The 20,335-nt window shown below is 36.4% G+C and overlaps 1 protein-coding gene and 1 pseudogene across 1 annotated transcript; one reads left to right on the top strand and one right to left on the bottom strand.

Annotated features, from left to right (window-relative positions):
* Positions 1-3,816: 3,816 nt before the first annotated feature.
* Positions 3,817-4,460, bottom strand: LOC102846915 (annotated as a pseudogene).
* Positions 4,461-4,698: 238 nt separating this feature from the next.
* LOC102846513 (olfactory receptor 8S1-like) lies at positions 4,699-5,631 on the top strand. The gene has a single exon (XM_006888219.1). It carries the CDS (start codon positions 4,699-4,701, stop codon positions 5,629-5,631), a length of 933 nt encoding a protein of 310 aa, XP_006888281.1.
* The last annotated feature ends 14,704 nt before the right edge of the window (positions 5,632-20,335 follow it).

The raw sequence follows: 20,335 nt of genomic DNA, 5'->3' as shown, positions 1-20,335 counted from the left end.
AATAACTGTGAAGGTAGCACAGGAGTGGGCTGTGTTTTGTCCTACTGTACATAAGTTCATTGTGAATAGGAACAAACTCAAAGCCACCTAACAACCACAACACTGAGTCTTAAGGCATTAAACATTTACTGATTGTCTCTCTAAATATTTTAGTAAGTGTGCATGTTATCAAGTTATTATAACTCACATGATATGTGGATTCATGATACCAGAAAGAGTTGATAGCGTGGCTTCAGAAAACGGTTATCTTTATTTATGTTGTTGGTGTTGTTATGTGCCATCAAGTCACTTGAGACTCATTGAGGTCCTATCCTATCCACAACAGTTCTGAACCCTGCTCTATACTGAGCCATCTTTGTCTCTAAAACATCTTACCCCCATTTCCACAGTCACTGAGTCCGTTTTTTCCAGAGTCTTCCTCTCGTGCACTGTCCCTCCACCCTCCCAAGCATGATGTCCCTCTCCAAGGACTGGTCCCTCCTTGCAACATGCCCGAAGTATGTCAAACGAAGCTTCAAAATCCTGTCCTCCAAAGAGCAGCGTAGTTTTACCCTTTCTAGGTAGAGCCTGTTTGTTTTCTTAGTAGTCCATGATATATTCAAACACAACTCAAAGGCATCTTTATTTATATTTGTAATTATTTACTAAATACTATACGACCTAGAGTTGCAGTACAGCTCTGTGGTTGCTGTGAGGCTGAACACTGTGACACTGATGTATCAAATGCGTTAATGGCTGGTTACCCAATGCGGACTGAGAGTGGGGTGGAGCTCCCCTATTAAAACAAGCTTGGAAGGAGGAGTGGCATCCACTTCCATAATAGCTTGCCTCCGGAAACCCTATGAACCTGGAGAGAGGATGAAAGGTACCCAAGTGTTGAGGACTCTCCTTCATAGGGTCTCTATAGGGCCTGTGACTCGATGGCATTTAACAACAACAATTATTTACTTACAAACACATAAAATCACAGCAATATTGTCTGAGTGAAATAGCCTAAAAATCACAGGTAGAAAACAGAAACACTTAAGAGGACCAACTAAAAAAGGAGAATAGTTAGATGTATCTTTACCTCCTGTGAACTTATTTTTAAAAAGAGTCCATATTGTCCAAGCAATTGTTTCAAGCAGAAGATCTAAAGTCACATTTATGAAAACTCTATTAATATGGATAAAATTGTTACTTTTTTACCATAGTGCCAGACTTCAATTTGTGCCTAAATGGAATAAGTGGCATTGCCTCAGGCTTCCTCTGGGCTAACAATGCTCAGGATTCCTAAACACACTCGCTTTGAGGATAAGTTAGATGTAGTATTATGTGTGTGTATATATATATATATATATATATATATATACACGCACACATACTTAAAAGGGCTTAAAAAGCAAAACAAAATTTTTAAAAATTATGCTTATGTCATGGTAATTGATACCATTTAAAAGAAAGCACTAACATGACTATTTGCCTTAAATAATGAAGAATCCAAGAAGAAATTTCATTGTTGTTGTTGTTGCTATTGTTATGTGCCATCAAGTCGCTTGCGACTCATAGCGACCCTATGTACAAGAGCCCTAAACTAAACAAGAGCCATTCTATCCTGTACCAACCTCGCCATCTCAATTCCCACCACTCCAGTTACCGAATCGATCCATCTCATCCAGGGTCTTCCTCTCCTGCGCCATCCCTCCACTCGTCCAAACATGATGTCCCTTTCCAAGGACCAGTCCTTCTTTACAACATGCCCAAAGTATGTCAGATGAAGCTTCGGAATCCTTGATTCCAAGGAGCATTCCAGCTTCACCTTCTCCAGGACAAACCTGTTTGTTCTCCTGGCAGTCCATTGTATATTCAACACCCTTCTCCAGCACTACAGCTCAAAGGCATCAATTCTCTTTCTATCATCCCTATTCACTGTCCAACTCTCTGATGCAGAGCACATAATTGTGAAGACTATAGCCTAGATCAGGCCCACCTCAGTCTCCAGCCTGACTTTGTTGCTCTTCAGTACTCTTGAGAGGTCCCTCACAGCTGACTTTCCCAATGCAATTTGTCTCTTGATTTCCTGGCTGCTGTTACCAAGATTGTTGACTGTGGAGCCAAGTAAACTAAAACTGTTAACTATCTCAACCTTTTCACCATCCATACTGATGCTGCCACTAACAGAATTTTTAAACATAAAGCCAGGTACAGAAAACAAATTATAATTTTTACTCTTAGTAATTGAATCAATTACAAGAGCTAGCACCATAATGGCGAGCAGGTAATAATTTTTCTTTAATTTGGGAACATATATTTAGGTTATGAGAAGGCAATAGGATTATGTTGATGGCTGAACAATTGAAAAATAGGGACTCAAAAGTTCTTCTTGGATAGGTTTTGTGATTATTTAAACAGGCTGCAAAAGGAAGCAGTCAAGGCCAGGAAATAGAATTGGCTACCATAAAAAATATCCTACAAGTAAACTAAAGATTTGATTCTAGCAAATAAATCACAGTGGGACTGCTGGTTAACAGGTCTATATTTAAACAGGCAGAATCTATTATGTAATTCAGATATAAAAGATCAGGCAAAACTAAACTCAAAGGATGGGGAGAGTCTAATACTTGAATATTGTGAAAAAAACTCTTGGGATGAAGGTGTAAGGGTGAATGCAAATATTTGGGCAACTTAAATACACAGGACTAAATTATCTGGCCTTCTATTTTAAGACAGCTTCTAAAAAATAATTTCTCAAGAATCTTCATATGGGGAAGGAAACAGCAGTTTCGTTACTAAGGTCAATGCCCTGGCAAGCAAGCAGACTTCTAGAAAATCAGGCTCTTGAAGTTCCTTGTTTCCCTCTTTCCTACTCTATTTAGGTAAGTGCCCCATGTTGTGGACACTAGCAATGTACTACCTCAAATACCTGCTTCTTATTTGCTTATAGGACTGACCCTTTACAAAGTTCAAATCCGTCTTAGAAAGTGATTTGAGGACTAGCATTAGGGGATTCACCTTCTCTTTCCCTTGTCTTCTCCTGAAACTGTCTTTTCCTTCTGAGGGACATTACCACCAGTAACTGAGGTATGTCCAAAAGCAGGCTGTCAGTGAATCCATTCTGACTCATGAAAACCTTCCGTTAATTTTCAGAGAATGTAAACTTTAATGACAACAGTTCGACTCAACTTTTCTCCTTAGGTCTGCTGGTGTAGTTAGGCCACCTACCTTTTATTTGGCAGCATATCATACATGTACTCATTTGAAAAGGAATGTTCTTTTGTAAAATACCAAACTGCCTTTCAGCTGACAAAGATGGGATGAGAACAATCACTTTTTTTCTTTTTCAAAATGGTTTTATTATGGACTTCCCTGAAAGCAACAGCATTAGTGGCAAGAATAGCTTTAACTTGGATAGGGAATTATCCTGCATGAGTATTTATTATTATTTTTGTGCTATACTTATGCTCTCAAATACTAATAATTATGGCTCATACTGAACAGTATTATTTGTGTTTCTTAAGTATACTTTTTACATGGGTTATCATATTTTGTTCTTATAAACCCTAACTGGATAAAATATTATTGAAACTTTCACAACAAAAATGAGAACTACCAGCCTTCATTCTTCCTCATTGTACTATAATATCTATCCACAATTTGGACTCTAGATACTTCTAAACATCCATGGTTTATCAAACACATCTTCTTATTTCTGCTCTTTGATCCATTGTCTAGACTTTTTTCTCAATCTAAATGTGTGCTTTTATTCTTTGCTTCTGTAAAGACTCACTTTTTTGCACAAATAATGATTTTTATTTGTCATTATTAAAAGTCTGAATTTTAAACAGATTCTTGAACTGGTGGCTCATAGCCATCAGCTCATTCAACTTCAGCACCTGCCTCATCTCCAGTAGCTTTTCCAGAGCTTCCACCTCCTCCATGAAGCTCCATGAGTTTGCCCAATTCAAACTTGGGCTTCTTCAGCATTTTTAATTTCCTAACAAACACATCATGGAGATGATAAATAGACTGGCAAGCCTTTTCTATGTCTTTCCCAATGCTGTCTGGAATCAATTTATTGATCACCTCTTTCAAGTCATTTGTCTGCACCTCTCGGGTCATGATTTCCGTCATTTTCTTCTTGTTTGGCGGACCTGTTGGTACTGAGCATAAGATGTCTTCCGAATCTGATTGTTGTGTGTTTTTGTAAAACCAACACAAAATAGACAAATAACCATCGATAGTTTTGACATCAACATGTGCTTCATTCATGTGCTTCATGCCATTTTTTAACATTTTGTCCCGGGTAAGGTCCATGCCATGGAAGTTGGGGCAGTTTTTTGCCTTGAACATCCTCAGTAATCAGCTTGAATTTTCTAAATGCAACTTCGTCACTCACTTTTAAACTTTTTTTTTGTCTATTACCTTTGGTGTGCTCACATTATTACTTTGCATAAATCACACCTAGTGCTCTCGACTCTCATTCTGATTAATTATACTTTTATTTAATTGCTTGATTTTACTTTTGTGTTGCTCCTGAAATATAATTTTAAAATGCCTTTAGTATATCTTATTCATTTCTTTATGTTCCAAAGATTGCCACAAAAACTGGACCATACTAGATGATTATGAGATTAAATGTAATGTAGAAATGGTTTTCAGGATAGTATAGATAAGACTGGCATAATTTTCTGTCTCATTTTTAGGATTAAACTTTTGTAAATGGCCTTGAGGAACCACAGCACCATCACCGAGTTCATCCTCCTTGGACTATCTTCTGACCCCATGATCCAGACTCTGCTCTTTGTGCTTTTCCTGGGGATTTACCTCCTGACTGTGGTGGGAAACCTGATGATGATACTGGTGATCAGGATGGATTCCCACCTCCACACACCCATGTATTTCTTCTTAAGTCACCTCTCTTTTGTTGATCTCTGTTTCTCTTCAGTCACTGTGCCTAAGATGCTGGAGAACCTCCAATCTCAGAAAAAAACCATCTCAGTAAGGGGCTGCCTGGCGCAGATATTCTTTACACTTTTCACTGGAGGTACTGAAGTCTGTCTGCTTTCAGTGATGGCCTATGATCGTTATGCTGCCATCTGCCACCCTCTGCTCTATGGCCAAGTGATGACTAAACAGCAGTGTATGAAGTTTCTTTGGGGCTCATGGACTCTTGGTTTTCTGGATGCATTTATCAATGTCTTTCTAGCAATGAAAATAGACTTCTGTGACATATATATTATCCCACACTTCAGCTGTGAGTTGCCCTCTGTCTTCCTTTTGTCTTGCTCTGATGTCACCACCAACTTAATTGTTATGTTCTGCTCTCTCATCCCTCATGGGCTTGCAACTTCCTTTTCGGTCTTATTTTCCTATGTCTTTATCATCTTTACCATCTTTAACATCACCTCCACCTCTGGCAGAAGCAAGGCTTTCTCCACCTGCTCCTCCCACCTCACTGCTGTGATCTTTTTCTATGGGTCGGCCTTTCTCCGCTATCTCATGCCAACTACCGGCTCGCCCCTGGAGTTGATCATTTCTGTGCAGTATACTGTGATCACTCCCATGCTGAATCCCCTCATCTACAGCCTGAATAACAAGGAGGTAAAGGCAGCTGTGAAAAGAACAGTAGGAAAGTACTTAAGTTTTAAGTGACAGAATAAAGAAAAACAATAATGGGAAATTTAGATGGAAACCCTTGTAGGAAAACATAAGGAGAACACCCTGCCTGCTCCTTTTATCATAACATGGCAAAGTATATTAGAAAAACCTAAGAAAGAATAAGGTATATTATCGATCATTCAGTTTAATCCCACTCAGTGGCAAAAGAATAAATATTTGTGCCAAACTGTAAAGTTTTGTTATAAATATGGTTAATAGGTCTTTCATAAATTTGTTTTCTTTTTTGCAGGTGTAAGAGAGAGAGATAGTCAGAGGGAAAGCTGCTTTGTTGTAAATGATCAATCATTATTTGTAGAGAACGAATGGCACTACAAATAAAAATTTTTCTAAATTAAAAAAACACACGTATCTTTGAGGGACAAAAGACATAATGAGTTCATAAGAGTGCAGGGCAATGTGTTCTTGTTATAATTACAGGTTGGAACGTGACTAGAAATGAAGCCTTCTCAAATTGTGGTAGTATCATAATTGAAATTATGACTTGTGGAAAAATCTACTTCTAGCATAACTGTTCTCATTAGACTCATTTTTTTAGTTTTGAGTAGATCAACAGCATTAGGAAGGATACAATTTTTTTTTTAAACTACACAGAAATAGCAGGGCAATTAATTGCCGGTTAGGTGGATTTCATGAAACTAATCAAGTGACTATAAAGGTCTTCTGCTGAGATGCTTAAATTCTTTGCAGAATTTTGCTGTAAGGCTTATAAGTGGGCCTTGTAATGAAAGGAATATGTAGAGTGTTTTCCCCCTAAAAAAGCATAAGTTCTGAGTATTACTGGAAAATAGAACATTACCTGTGGCCTCTGCCTTCCCAGTCTTGGATGTTCCTACTCCTAAGTGTGTACGACTACATTGTTTCCTTGGAGGAATCTTGCATTTGCTTACGTACCCAAACCAAAACATCAAACATGGTGCCAGTTAGCCAGTTCAGACTTGTAACAATAATAGAGGAAATACTAGAACTGCCCTGTTGTGTTTCTAAGGCTCTATGCCATCTTTATTTTAGCTGACTGTCTTTTTTCTGACGAGTAGCTGTTGAATTCAAGTCACTGTCTTTTCAGTTAACAGTACACTACAGCAACTATATTGAATGTTCAGATTAATTTGTGGAAATTCAATTATCCTAAATTTACTTTTACAAGGAAGCTCTAGTGGCAAGAAGCTGCACTGCAATCCCGAAGGCCTGCGGTTGGAGGCCACCAGCTGCTCAGCGGGAGAAGGATGGACAATCTTCTCCCCCATGTGATTAATTGCCTCTGAAAACCTGCTGGAAGGTTAGACAGCAATAGAATAACATTCACCTTCACTCTGTAGGAAAAGTATTTCTGAATTTCATAAAGAAGATTAATATTTATGACCCTCACTACTTTGCATATTTTCCTCTGATCTTTTAGAGAATTTGAAAGATTATTAGTAAATTAATCCAAAGACATTTCACCTTGAAATCATAATCTTAAAATGCTTAACATTGATGGTATAGTCATTGAAGTGGTGTTGAGTTGATTATGACTCACTGTGAAGAACCCATCTGAACCCTGTCCTATCTCACCCCATCCTCATAATCTCTGACATGCTTGGTTGGGCCCTTTGTTACAGTCACTGTGTCTTCCTATGACCCTCTACCTTTCTCAGGATGATGACGTTTTCCAAGGACTCACCCTCCTGAAAACATATCCAGAGTAAGTGGGGTCAAGTCTTACCTTCCTTGCTTAACACTCTGTTGTTTAAGTAAGATTTACCACTTAGGTATTCTTAAAAATTGTTGTTTTGTTTTATATAATATAAATAATATATATAGTATACACACACACATATATCAACCTTAAAATTATGGATAATTTCAAAACTACTTAATAATAAATTTTTAATAACAATTTGTTCTTCTATTGACAGTGATTACAAAAGTATGGCATGAATGCAATGTGATAATTGCTTTCTCTTCCAACTATCTTATACCTTAAGTGCCATAGAGTTGTAGATGACCCATAGAGACCCTATGAATGAAAGTCTTGAACACAAAACTTTCGTCTTTTCTCCAAGTTCATAGAGTTTCCAGAGGCAAGCTATTTTTGGAAGTGGGTGACTAAATTTTCAAAAAATCCAGTTGACAAAGTTATATTGAACTCATTAATATTAGCAAATGAACTCCAATTTTTTAAAATTATAATTTTAATGAAAATTTTAAAAGAAATTGGTTTTTTCATTCATTTATTCATGCAAATTTTCCTCCCTACCCCCATTCAATCTGTAATTCATGTCCTGACCAGATTGTTAATTGCAATACACATGATGTTTGATCATTTATTCCTTTCTGATCGACGCTACCTTCACCTATTCCACTGCAGTGTTCACTACATATCCATTCTTTTCCTCCTCTACACCTCTTCTCAAACTAACCCACTCCACAGTAACCATCTTATTTTTATAACGGTGATCTTGTGCAGTATTTGTTCTTTGATGACTCTGTTTTGTTTGGTTTTTTTTTAATGACTCAGTTTGTAATGCCTGAACACATTCAGATGGACTCAACCTCTAAGAAATTTAATTTTAATTACCATAAATTTGCATATAAAATATGTTGATTTTTTTCCTGCTTTCACAATTTTTTGTTTTTATGAATAATTTTCTTGACTTCTTTTTTTTTACTGGATTTCAGGGAGTGAAATTTCTTCTATGATGGAGGAGAGGAAATTGTAAATGTGTTTCAATTCTCCCAAAAGCTAGAAATCAAGGCTGTCTCTGTCCTCTGGACACTTACCACTTCTTTACTTCTTTTATGTATGGCAAAGTATGTGTCAGACTAATGATTCCAGTAGTAGATTTATTGTGTCACCTGGGAGTACATCAAAAGGATAAGTGTCTAGCGATAGTTGTCATTAGTTTTATTTTAATTAGGGAAAGTTACTATCTGTTTCACTGAGTCTATTACGAATATCAACAAAACAAGAAAAATCTGGTTGACATTATTTCGCCTTTTTATTTCTAATAAATATTTCAACCTATAAAAGTTTATATCATATTTTTAATTTTTTTTTTGGTATGTATCGTCAAATCAGATCTAACTGGTACAGGAGGCAATTGTCCCCCCTTCTTCAGCAGAGCATCTGGTGGATTCGAACTGCACACTTCTGGGATTGCAGTGCAGCTTCTTGCCACTAGGCCACCAGAGCTCACCTATATTCATATTTTTAACTTAATTTACATAGTTATGACTTTCTACATTAATGAAAAACTTTTGTAAATACAAGTTTTAATTATTATAATATTCTATTAAACATGTATTCCAAAATATTCTTAGCATTTTCCCATCACTGACAATACATTAATTATTAGCTAAAAAGTTTATTCCCTGCAACACTTTTTCTCTTATAATAGACATATATTCACTGGGGTTCAGTCCTGTGTTATCGTCATACTTGCTCCTGTCTGTGCTCATTTTGGCAGCCCCTGCAGCAGTCCATCTTGGTGAAGACCTTCTTCTTTTTCACTGACTTTCCACTTTACCAAGCATGTTCTTGGTGATTATCTGAGATGAAGTCTCACATCTTTCTTTCTAAGAACATCCTGAGTGCACCATGCAGATTAGTTTGTGTCACTGGTACTCTATGGTATATACAATATATTTTGCCAACATTGTAATTAAAGTCATCAAATCCATCAATCTAACTTATTCTTTGTCAAGCTTTTGCATACTTATAAAGAAAAATGTCAAAACTGGCTCACCTTAGTTTTCTAAGTGACATGTTTGCTTTCTCACCTTTTAAAACTAAGACAAAATTTCTGATCTGGTGGCCTAGTGGTAAGAAGATGTGCTGCAATTCCATGGCACAGCACATGGTTCAAACTCACCAGCTGATCTGTGGGAGGATAATTGACCCTGAAAACCCACTGGAGGGTCAGCTATGGATTGGATTTGACTTGACTGTACACAAAACCAACATAATGATATTAGAGATCTTGTTGGCATGGTCTGTAGGGAGCTGCATGGCTAACACAAAAGACCTTGTGGGTCTTAGATCTCCTTCTTAATTAATGATCAGATATTAATTAAAATGTGAATGCCTTGAAGTCTCAGGCTATACACAGGGAAAAAAGATGTTTCAATCTGTTTGTATAAAGATTTCAGTTTCAAAATCCCTTGGGACAGTTCTAGTTTGTCTATAAGATTGTTATGATTTGGAATCAACTGAATGTAAATACACTTAAGGTTCATAATATTATTAGGAGCCTGAGCGGTACAAGTAGATGAGACAGTAAGTCTATAATTCAAGTATATCTATGAGCTTGGGTGGCTACATGGTAAGGAGTTGCACTGCCAATGCAAAGGTGCACAGTTTTAATCCACCAGCTTCACTGTGGAAGAAAGGTGGGCAATTTCTTCTGATAAAATTAACTGCCTCTGAAAGTCTGCTGGAGGCTCATCTAAAGTCAAGTATGACTCATTGGCACACAACAACAACAAAGTAAGAAATGAAGACATTGAGCATTTCTACAGACTGAAGTTTTCAATGTGGTTTACATCTCTACATTGAGAAAATAAAAATCTTCATTACTAGTCCAATAGGCCCCTTGATAAATACAGAAAAGATTGAAGTTATCCATTTAAATCTCATATTACCTAGATCCACAATCAACACACTTGGTAATAGCAATCAAAAAAGCAAAAGACGTGTCATATTGGGAAAATCTGTTTTCAAAAACTTCTCCATGTTTGGGAGCAATAATATCCATTTAGAGACTAAGTTGCATCTGATCTTAGCTATGTTCTTGTTAATTACTTTCTATGCACATAACAACAGCAACAACATCAATGTTGGTAGTCTATTATGAATGAAAACATTAAAACAAGACACAATGATAATGTATTATTGATGACTGGAATGTAAAATGGGAGGGGGGAAGGAAGCATTGCTAGTAAGAAAATAACATAACTAGAATTCAAATATCTTGCTGATAGAATCCTTCATTATTGCAACTTCAGGCTTGACATTTTTGTCCAATTATTTTACCTTGAAGAATGCTGAAAATCTTTGCAGATCTTGCTATATATAATGTCTTGCTTTGTCAGGACTGCCCTTTCAAATCTTCTGCTCAGCTCTCTTATTTTGTCATTTCTTTATTTTGATTTAGCTACTTTATTTCCAGAACAGGTTTCAGAGTTTCTTCTGACATCCACTTGGGTATTTTCTTTCTTCCCTATGTTTTTAATGGTCTACTACTTGTCTTTATAAATGAGGTCCTCGATATGATCCCACTATTTGTCTGGTCTTCAGACATTTATGTTAATTTTCTCAGATTTACTCTTGGGAAAATCCACATGTAAAGTCCTCTAATATGTCCTTTAGAAAAAGTATTATCAATGGATAAATCATTGTAAATACAAAATTCAATAATTCTATTTCCAGCTTCCTTTTTATCACCAAGCCCATATTTTCCAATTACTGTTTCTTCTTCACTGTTTTCCACTTTTGCTTTCCAGTCACCAATTATCATTAATGCATCCTGATTGCATGTTCAGTCAGTTTCAGACTATAAACTTTTTTAAAACTCCCAATTTCTTCTTCTTTGGCTCTGGATGTTGGAATATATATTTGAATAATAGTCGTATTAATGGATCTTCTTTGAGTGTGTATGAATATTAACTGAATGTGGAAATTATCAAACAATATCATTGATATAACATGCAAGGACAATACTGCTGATGGTCATTAAAAAACAGCTGAAATAGTACATAGTTAGGGAACTGCCAGAAGTTCAAGTGGGATTTAGAAGAGGCCATGGCACCAGGGATACCATTGCTAATGTCAGATGGATCCTGGCTGAAAGTAAGGAATACCAGAAGAATGCCTATTTGTGCTTTATTGACTATGTAAAGGCATTTGACTGTGTGGATCATGACAAGTTGTGGCTGACATTGAGAAGAAGGGGAATTTTAGAGCACTTAATTGTGCTAATGCAGAACCTATACATGGATCAGGAGGCTGTGGTGTGAACAGAGCAGAGGAGAATTGCATGGTTGGAAATGGAAGGGGGTGCATCAAGGATGTATTCTGTCTCCATACCTGTTTGATCTATATGCTGATAAAATTATTCAAGAAGCTGGATTCTATGAAGAGGAATACGGCATCAGGATTGGAGGAGACTCATCAATGACCTGCATTGTGCAGATGACACAACCTTACTTGCTGAATGTTAGGAGGACTTGAAGCATTTGCTGCAAAAGATCAAGGAATGCAGCCTTCAGTATGGATTGTGTTTCAATATCAAGGAAACAAAGATTCTTACCACTTGACCAATAGGCAATGCCATGATGGATGGAGAGGAGATTGAAACTATCAACAGCTTAATCTTCGTTGGATCCATCATTAACACCCTTGGAACCAGCAGTGAAGGAATAAGGAGATACATTGCACTGGGGAAATCTGCAGTTAGGGACCTTTCCAAATTATTGAGGAGTCGTGATGTCAGTTTGAGACCCAAGGTGCATGTGATTCAGGCTATAGTCTTTCTGATTACTAGCTCTGCATCCAAGACCTGGACAATGAGTAGGGATGACAGAAAAAGAATTTATGCCTTTGAGTTCTGGTGTTGGAGAAGAACACTGAACATCCCATGGATGGCCGAGAGAACGAATAGATATGTCTTGAAGAGGGTGCGGCTGGAGTGCTCTTTGGAGGTAAGAATAATGAGATGTGGCCCCACATCCTTTGGACATGTTTCCATTCCTTGGAGAGGGACATGATATTGGGAAGGGTGGAGGGTTGGTGTAGGAGAGGAAGACCTCAACAACGTGGATTGACATGGTGATTGCTAAAATGGGCTCTTGTGTGTCAGAAAGTGTGACTGTGGCGCAGGACAGGACAGGGTTCAGATTTTTTGTTCATAGGGTCGCTATGAGTCATACTCTACTTGATGGCACCTAATCACAACAACAACAACTCTTGGTAAAAGTTTTTAATTCAGATGGTATTATGTTAAGGTCATATTTTGGCCTGGTAAGGTTGATTCACTTTCTTCAGCTTCAGTTTATACATACATTTAAGAAATCTGTCTATTCCAAATTGAGAATCCAGAAGTCAGCCCATCTACCTATGGTCAAATGATTTTTGACAAGGAGATTAAATCAGTCAAGTGTGTAAATGACAGCCTTCTTAAGAATTGGTATTGGCAAAATTGGAAAACTATCTGCAGAAAACTCAAACAAGAGCCACACCTCACTCCGTACACAAAAAACAACTCAAAGTGGATCATGGACCTAGGACAAAAACCAAGGACTATAAACATCATTAAAGAAAAGCTTGGAAGAACCCTAGAAGTCCTAATTCACAACATAAGCATCCTGGAAAACCTACAACCAGGAGAGGATAAAATAGATGAAAGGGACCTTCTAAGAATCAAATCCTTAGGCACATCCAAAAACTTCTCCAACAGGGTAATAAGGGAAGCCACAGATTGGGAAAAAATATTTTGTAATGACATTTCAGACAAGGGACTTACATCTAGAATTTATAAAATACTCAAGCACCACAACAAGATAAAGGTAAATAACCCAGTTGAAAAATGGACACAGGATATGAACAGACATTTCACCAAAAAAAGACATTCAGATGGCAAAGAAACACATGAAGAAATGTTCAAAATCCCTAGCTCTAAGAGAGATGCAAATCAAAACAACTATGAGATATCATCTTACCCCAGTAAGAATAGCAAAATTTAACAGAACAGCAAACAAAAAATGCTGGTGAGGTTGCGGAGAAACTGGAACCCTTATTCACTGTTGTTGGGAGTGTAGAACGGTGCAACCACTTTGGAAGTCTATATGGTGCTTTCTCAAAATGTTGCAAATAGAAATACCAATTGAGCCAGCAATTCCACTTCTTGGAATTTACTCTAAAGAAACCATAACCATCACCCAAGCAGATGTATGCACACTCATGTTTATTGTGGCTTTGTTCACAATAGCAAAGAACTGGAAACAACCCAAGTGCCCATCAACAAATGAATGGATAGAGAAGCTCTGGTATATTCACCAGTTGAATACTATGCAGCACTGAAAAACAAGGAGCTCATTAAATATTATGCAAAGTGGATGACCCTAGAGGACATTATGCTGAGTGAAATATCACAATCACAAAAGGACAAATATTGCATAAGGCCACTGTTGTAAAACAGGACTGACCTTGGGGAAGAGGGAAGACAGAGAAGAAGGGGAGGAATGATGTATACTGCATTGAAACAGATGAGGGAGAAAACTATTTAAAAAGGATATATGATTAGGTATTATTGTCATGGCAGGAGTTCAGAATGATGGCTGCACAGTGCAGTGGAGTGGGGGGAGGGATTGCATAGCCAGAAAAGAGTTTTTCTTTTACTCATCAAGGAGAAAAGTGAATTGAGGGGGGAGGAGGTGGGCAGGGAGAAAAATGCAACAAAGAATGACTGGAAACCCTAAGTCTCTGTAAACTTTCATTAAAATTAGTTAAAAAGGAGGGGGGGAATCTGCCTATTCCATTGTTGATCTATTGATCTTGGCCATGTTCTGACTGATGATATTGATCTTCTTGACCATCTCTTCTTAAAGATGTAATCAATTTCATTTTTGTGAATTTCCTTAGGTAAAGTCCACATATGCATTTACGACTCAAAGGTTTTGACAAGGTGTTTGTTTGCTATGAAGAGATTATTGGTTGTACAAAATCCTGTAATGCAATCTTACCCCATTTCTGTCACCAAGAACATATTTTCCAATCATAAATCCTTCTTCTTTCTTTCCAAGTTTTTCATTTCAGTCACCAACTATTATTATTGTATATTGATAGAATGTTTGGTTCATTTCAAAATAGTGAAGTTGGTAGGATGCTCAGTTCCTCCATTTTTTTTACTTTAATTATTGGTAAATACATTCAACTTATACTCACATTATGAGGTCTTTAGTTCAGTAGTAAATTTTGAACTGCTTACACCATTTAGGTTCTAATAACATTACAAGTTCTATTTTCATTTAATTTCAACTCACAGCAAGAAACACTGTAAGACCAAAACCTTGCTCCCCATAATTTCTTAGGTAATATTTTTTGAGCACACTGCTACATCTTTTTACTGAGATGTTTCCTAAAAATTCATCTACCTATATATTTTAGTATCACGCACATTCACCAATGCACCATGAAAGCACCAGGACATTGTAAAACAAACCAACAAGTAAAACCTTAAAAAAGAAATAGAAAACCACAAATCATTCCTAGAGTCTAAACCAGCTTATCATCCATTGGGTTTCTAAGTCACATGTGAGGAGAATGTTCATCTCTCTTCCAAAGACCTTATGTCAGATTTGACCAGAGAAGATTGACCTTTAGACTAGTAATGCAACTCCCTACAGACCACATCATCATGTTGTTGTTATTTTGTGGCATAAAGTCAGAACTGACTTACAGCTAACTCTCCAGAGAGTTTCAGAAACAGTAAATTGCATGGGAGGAGACTGCCCATCTTTCTCCCTGAAGCAATGGTGGATTTGAACTGTGTGTCTTTGGGATTGCAATATAGCTTCTTACACTAGACCAATAAGATATGTGTTCTTGTTAGGTGCCATCCAGTCAACTAAGCCCCATCTCAACCCTATAAACAACAAATCTGAACCTTATCCTTCTTGCATCATCTTCATGGTTTCTGATCTGCTCCATCATTACAGTCATTTCATAAATAAATAGAAATTTTAGCTTACTTTTAAAATTTATAAAATGTTAAAAATAAAAATGTCTTATAGAGGACTACGTATTTTTAATTGACCCATAAGCATATTTCAAAGTTCTTGTTGCAAAAGATCAAAGATTGCAGCCTTCAATATGGATTGCATCTCAACATCAATAAAATGAAGACTCTGACCACTGGACCAATGGGCAACATCACGATAGATGGAGAAAAGATTGAAATGGTCAGCAACTTTATCTTACTTGGGTCTACAATCAATACACTTGATATCAGAAGTCAGAAAATCAGGAGACATGTTACACTGAAAAGTCTACAGTAATAGGCCTCTTCATATTACTGATGAAAAATGATGTTAGTTTGAGGCACTAAGGTGCACCTGCTTCAGACCGTGGTCTTTTCAAGGACTTGCTATGATGCTGAGAGCTGGACTGTGAATAAGGATGACAGAAGAAGAATTGATGCATTCGACCTGTGGGGTAGGAGAAGAGTATTGAATATTCTAGGGACTGCAAAAAGAACAAACAAATGTCTTCAAGAAGGTGCAGCTAGAATGCTTCTTGGAGGCAAAAATGATATAGCTTTGTCTCACATACTTGTTATCGTTGTTTACCATGACACATATGTCAGAAGCAGTTAATCACATGGGAAGAGATTTCCCATCTTTCTCTCATAGGGTGGCTGGTGGCCTCAAACTGTGTGCCTTTGGGGTTGCAGCTTAGCTTCTTGCCACTAGGCTACCAGAGCTCCCTTGTCTCACATACTCTGGGCATTTTGTTAAGAGAGCCTTAGAGAAGGGCATAATGCTTGGGAAGGTGGAGGGCTGGGAAAGAGATAGCGACCCTATCAGATAAAAATATATGTGCACACTTTTCAGAATATGTTAAAAACCCGCGGTGTAAACTTAAATCCCCAACAACTTTATACTTTCAGCTTGTGGAGATTTGTTAGAGATACCTTACACTCTAGGAATGAGTTAGATAAGTTGAAAGAAGAAGTTGAAAGTAATCATGCACTGGAATGTGGATCGGGGAAAGAGAGAAAGGATGAGACTCCCGCAATATATATCCCTCCCTGGAGATAGGCATGGGAGGTGAGGAGTTATAGAACTAGATCAAACTGATCTTGAGAAGGGAACTGCTCAAAATTGGCCTGCACCCCCAAACTCTGAAGTGTTTTTAGCTCGAAAGCTGAGGATATGTTAGGGAAAGTCTTAGAACAATTGGATAAGTTCAAAATGCACCTCCTCCTTTTAATCCTAATTACAAAAAGAATATCAGCAGTCATCTAAATTTTTAGATTTTGCTAAGAAAGTCTGTGTCTGGTTTCCTAAGAATGGAACTGTACTGCTGGCACTGCCTCTTTCTCTCTCTCTCCTTCCCCTCCCCCCAGCACTCTGTGTAGCTACTAACTTGCAGTGTCTAGAAGAGAGTCCCGAGAAAAACTGAAAGTGTCAGATTCAAAGGCAGTGCTGCGGCTGGTTAATCACTCAAACCTTATACCTTATTCTCCTCAGGAACAGTGTATGAATTAGAAACTGATGTTTTTTGGTTAAGGAACTATGGGAATAATTTTTGAATGTAATAGTCTTAGTAGTCAGTTTCCAGATTCATATTAGAAATATAAGTTTAAAGTTTATTAATGAAATTATTGTTCCTTTACCTACAAACTGGTTAAATAATTGCTCGACTTTTGCTTCCCCCTTATTATGCATTTCCCACTATTAATAGATCAAAAGTAAGAGGATTTGGAAGCACGGAAAAATAATTGTTTTTTAAAAAAACCATCATTAATGATCAAAAGTCCTCTCTTTTTCTGTTAATCAAATTTCTTTTACAGGTCTTGTGGATATAGAAGCTAGTGTGTCTGTTATTAGTAAAAAATAATTAGCCTCTTAATTGGCCTTTGCAAAAAATTAACATTAACTCTTTCTGAATTAGGAACCTCCCCCAATGTTTAGAGGTCTAAGAATATTTATCATTGTGCAGAACCTGATGAACAAAAGGCTCAAATGCAATTTTATGTGCTATACATTAGCACTAATTTATGGGAAAGAAATTTATTAAAACAATTTGGAGCTTTTATATCTATCCCTGCTTTGTCAGATGCTGAATTATATAGTCTTGCCCTTTTAGTAGAAAAGCTGATATAGAACCTGCAACTCCCTTTGGAATTCTCCTTTGTTATTAGTAGGAAAAGTATTAAAACTCAAAAGAGTCTAAAATATGGGTAAGAATAGGAAGAAAAACGTGTTAACACAGAAATATGAGGAACAGTTGGAAATAATGAGAAAGGTGTTATAAGAGGCCTCAATGTTTGTGTTATTTTGTCTTTTGTCTGCCGTGTTTGTTGTCTTTTTGTCTTATGTTCAAAGTTATAATACTGATGAGCTCATACAGTTTAAAGGTTTCAGTAAAGAACAAGAATTAGTACAGACAAATTTAAGTTAATATCTATATAAATTCTATATTTCATAGGCGAGGAAACGCTAAGAGCGGATGTCTCAAACTTCTTGACTGGCGCCAAACGAGGTATTTTATCTCAAAAGATCTTTGAGAAATCAGCTCTTGGCATCCTCTTATCACCTTCATATATCCATACATTCTATCCGGTGTCTACATGCTTAGGTAGAAATTTTCATATGTTTCAGCCAGTTTCGTAAAATACACATGCCAGTGGCTGGCACTGCAAGTCTATGTGAGTTGTGTGTGTCTGTGTTAGTTGCTCTACTTTAAATGAAGACCTGTAGGAGTAAAAAGAAAAACTCTCCACTATAGCCCCTTAATTAATGCTTGCCTGTGTTGAACCTAGTTGTGTAAGTCAAAGCTACACGATTTGATGATCACTTTCCTTCTAATAGACTCTTTTCAATTCTTCAGAAACATACCTTTTTGCCTTTACCTATATGTATCATAAAGGTCCTAATGTTTTTACAGATGTTTCTAATTATGGAAAAAATAGAATATTGGAGTATTAACAAATTCAATATTGAATCATATCTTTATAAATCAGTACTAGAAAGCAAATTATGTGCTATTATTTTTTTTAGCTTTAAGGAAGATCTGATGAAAATATTGATATTACTATTAATATTATTATTATGTGTTGCAAATGGAGGGTCCCAAAGAATGGAATAATTTTATAGTTATTAATAATGGGACAAACAGCCAGGAATGAAATAAAGCACAGAGCTTAGAACAGGGGGCCAGCAGTTCTTGACTGAAAATCCCTAGTCAAGCTTCTCTGTATCTTTATTAAAAATTATCAGGAAGTAAATCACAAAAAGAATTCAATGCAAATAAAGTCACACTCTTTCTATTGAAAACTTTCTGCCTGGCTCAAGAGGGATAGGTTCACAAGTGCAAGAATTTGGTATGTATGCCTCAGGGTGAACTCCAGCTCAGGAAGCAACACTCCCTCTGTGGGGGTCCCTTGCTGTCTCCTGTCTACAGGGGACGAACAGCTCACTTTTGGGGATCTGACACAAGGAAAATCCTAACATATATCTGTGGTTCCTTCGATTCCTAAACAAGGGTTTTCATATAATATTTGGTATAAACATTTTGGATTCCCATAATTATTAGTATTTAAAATTGCAGTTATTAAACTATGGCATTTTGAGATAATAAAAACGCATAAAATAATTTAGTATATCCAAACTACTGAACAAAATATCATCTTAAGAATAAAATTAAAGTTTTAACATGGTATAAAGTTCAAAAGTATAAGTAAAATAACTGGTAATAAGTTCTGTGTATTTTTTGTTTAAGAAAACAAACAAACAAACAAACATGAAAGTAGTTTTGCTTTAAAATGTCTGGTTGTACCAAAATATGAAAGTTAGTAAAGGCTAAATTAAAGATGTGTAGTAAGTTGTAAAAGGCTTAAAGAAAAAGTGAATTTTAGTGCGTGTATTTAGGAACTAGAATAGAGAAAAATGGTGTGGAACCTCAGGAATTTCAGATTCGTGTTAGTAATCCAGGAACACTAAATGATTTCCAAAAAATCACCACAGTGTTAATTAAATTAGGCCATGTTTAGAACTGCTACACCTATAACTTTTGATATTTTAATTGGACAGTCCTAGCACCATTTGTAAATTTACTAGATACCGTTCCACGTACTCCCCCAAGGAATGATCAACAGTGCCACCTTATGTCAAAAGTTTGTAAAAAGTACAGCTCTGAAGGCTGTCAATTCAATTACCTCTTAAATGGTATGGTTTATAAAAAACTGTGTATTTCCACAAAAAGTAAAAATTCGTGTAGATAAATTAACTACATTAAATAATTTTCAAAAACTTCTTGGAGATGTAAGTTGGATTCATCTATATTTTAAACTAACTACACATGAGTTATAACCTCTCTTTGATATTTTAGAAGGAATTGTTCTTTATCTTGCATTAATTAAGACAAAAAGATTGCAAGATACATCATTACATTGGATTCATTTGTCAAACTCTCCAAAAAAGGTTTTGTGGATTTGTCCACAGGCTGTGTCTCAATTGAGTTTTTGTTAATCTACCAATTTCTGATACTTTTGTAATATCTACTGATGGCTCTTCCAGAGAAAAGGCTGTTTTTAAACCAACTGGAAACTTCAAAACAATTGAATGCTCATCATTTTCAGCATACAGGCCAAATTAAAAACTATTGAGCAAGTACTAGTGATTTGCCCTCTGTCTATAGTCTAAAACTATATATATGGTTTAATATATAAACATATATAAGTTATATAGTTGATGCACTTCCAACTATTGATACAGTGAATATTATCAGAACAAAAATTCTGTGGTTTTGTAATTATTTCTTCATATACAATTGTTGATAAGACAAAGAGATGGTCATATTTTTGTCAGTCATATTGAGTCTCATTCTTTTTGCCAGGACCTTTAGTGAAATAAAATAAATTGGCTAATAAATGTTTAATAAATTTTAAGTTAACAGTTTCATCATAGTCATTATGCC

This window comes from Elephantulus edwardii, unplaced genomic scaffold (genome assembly GCF_000299155.1).
Source record: "Elephantulus edwardii isolate Elephantulus edwardi_28Jun2011 unplaced genomic scaffold, EleEdw1.0 scaffold00065, whole genome shotgun sequence".
NCBI classification, from domain to species: Eukaryota; Metazoa; Chordata; class Mammalia; order Macroscelidea; family Macroscelididae; genus Elephantulus; species Elephantulus edwardii.
Note: the sequence above shows the minus strand (reverse complement) of the source record. Positions and strands in the feature narration are given on the sequence as shown.

Excerpts from the sequence above, each read along its gene's own strand:
- LOC102846513 (XM_006888219.1), top strand. The coding sequence starts at position 4,699 with ATGGCCTTGAGGAACCACAGCACCATCACCGAGTTCATCCTCCTTGGA.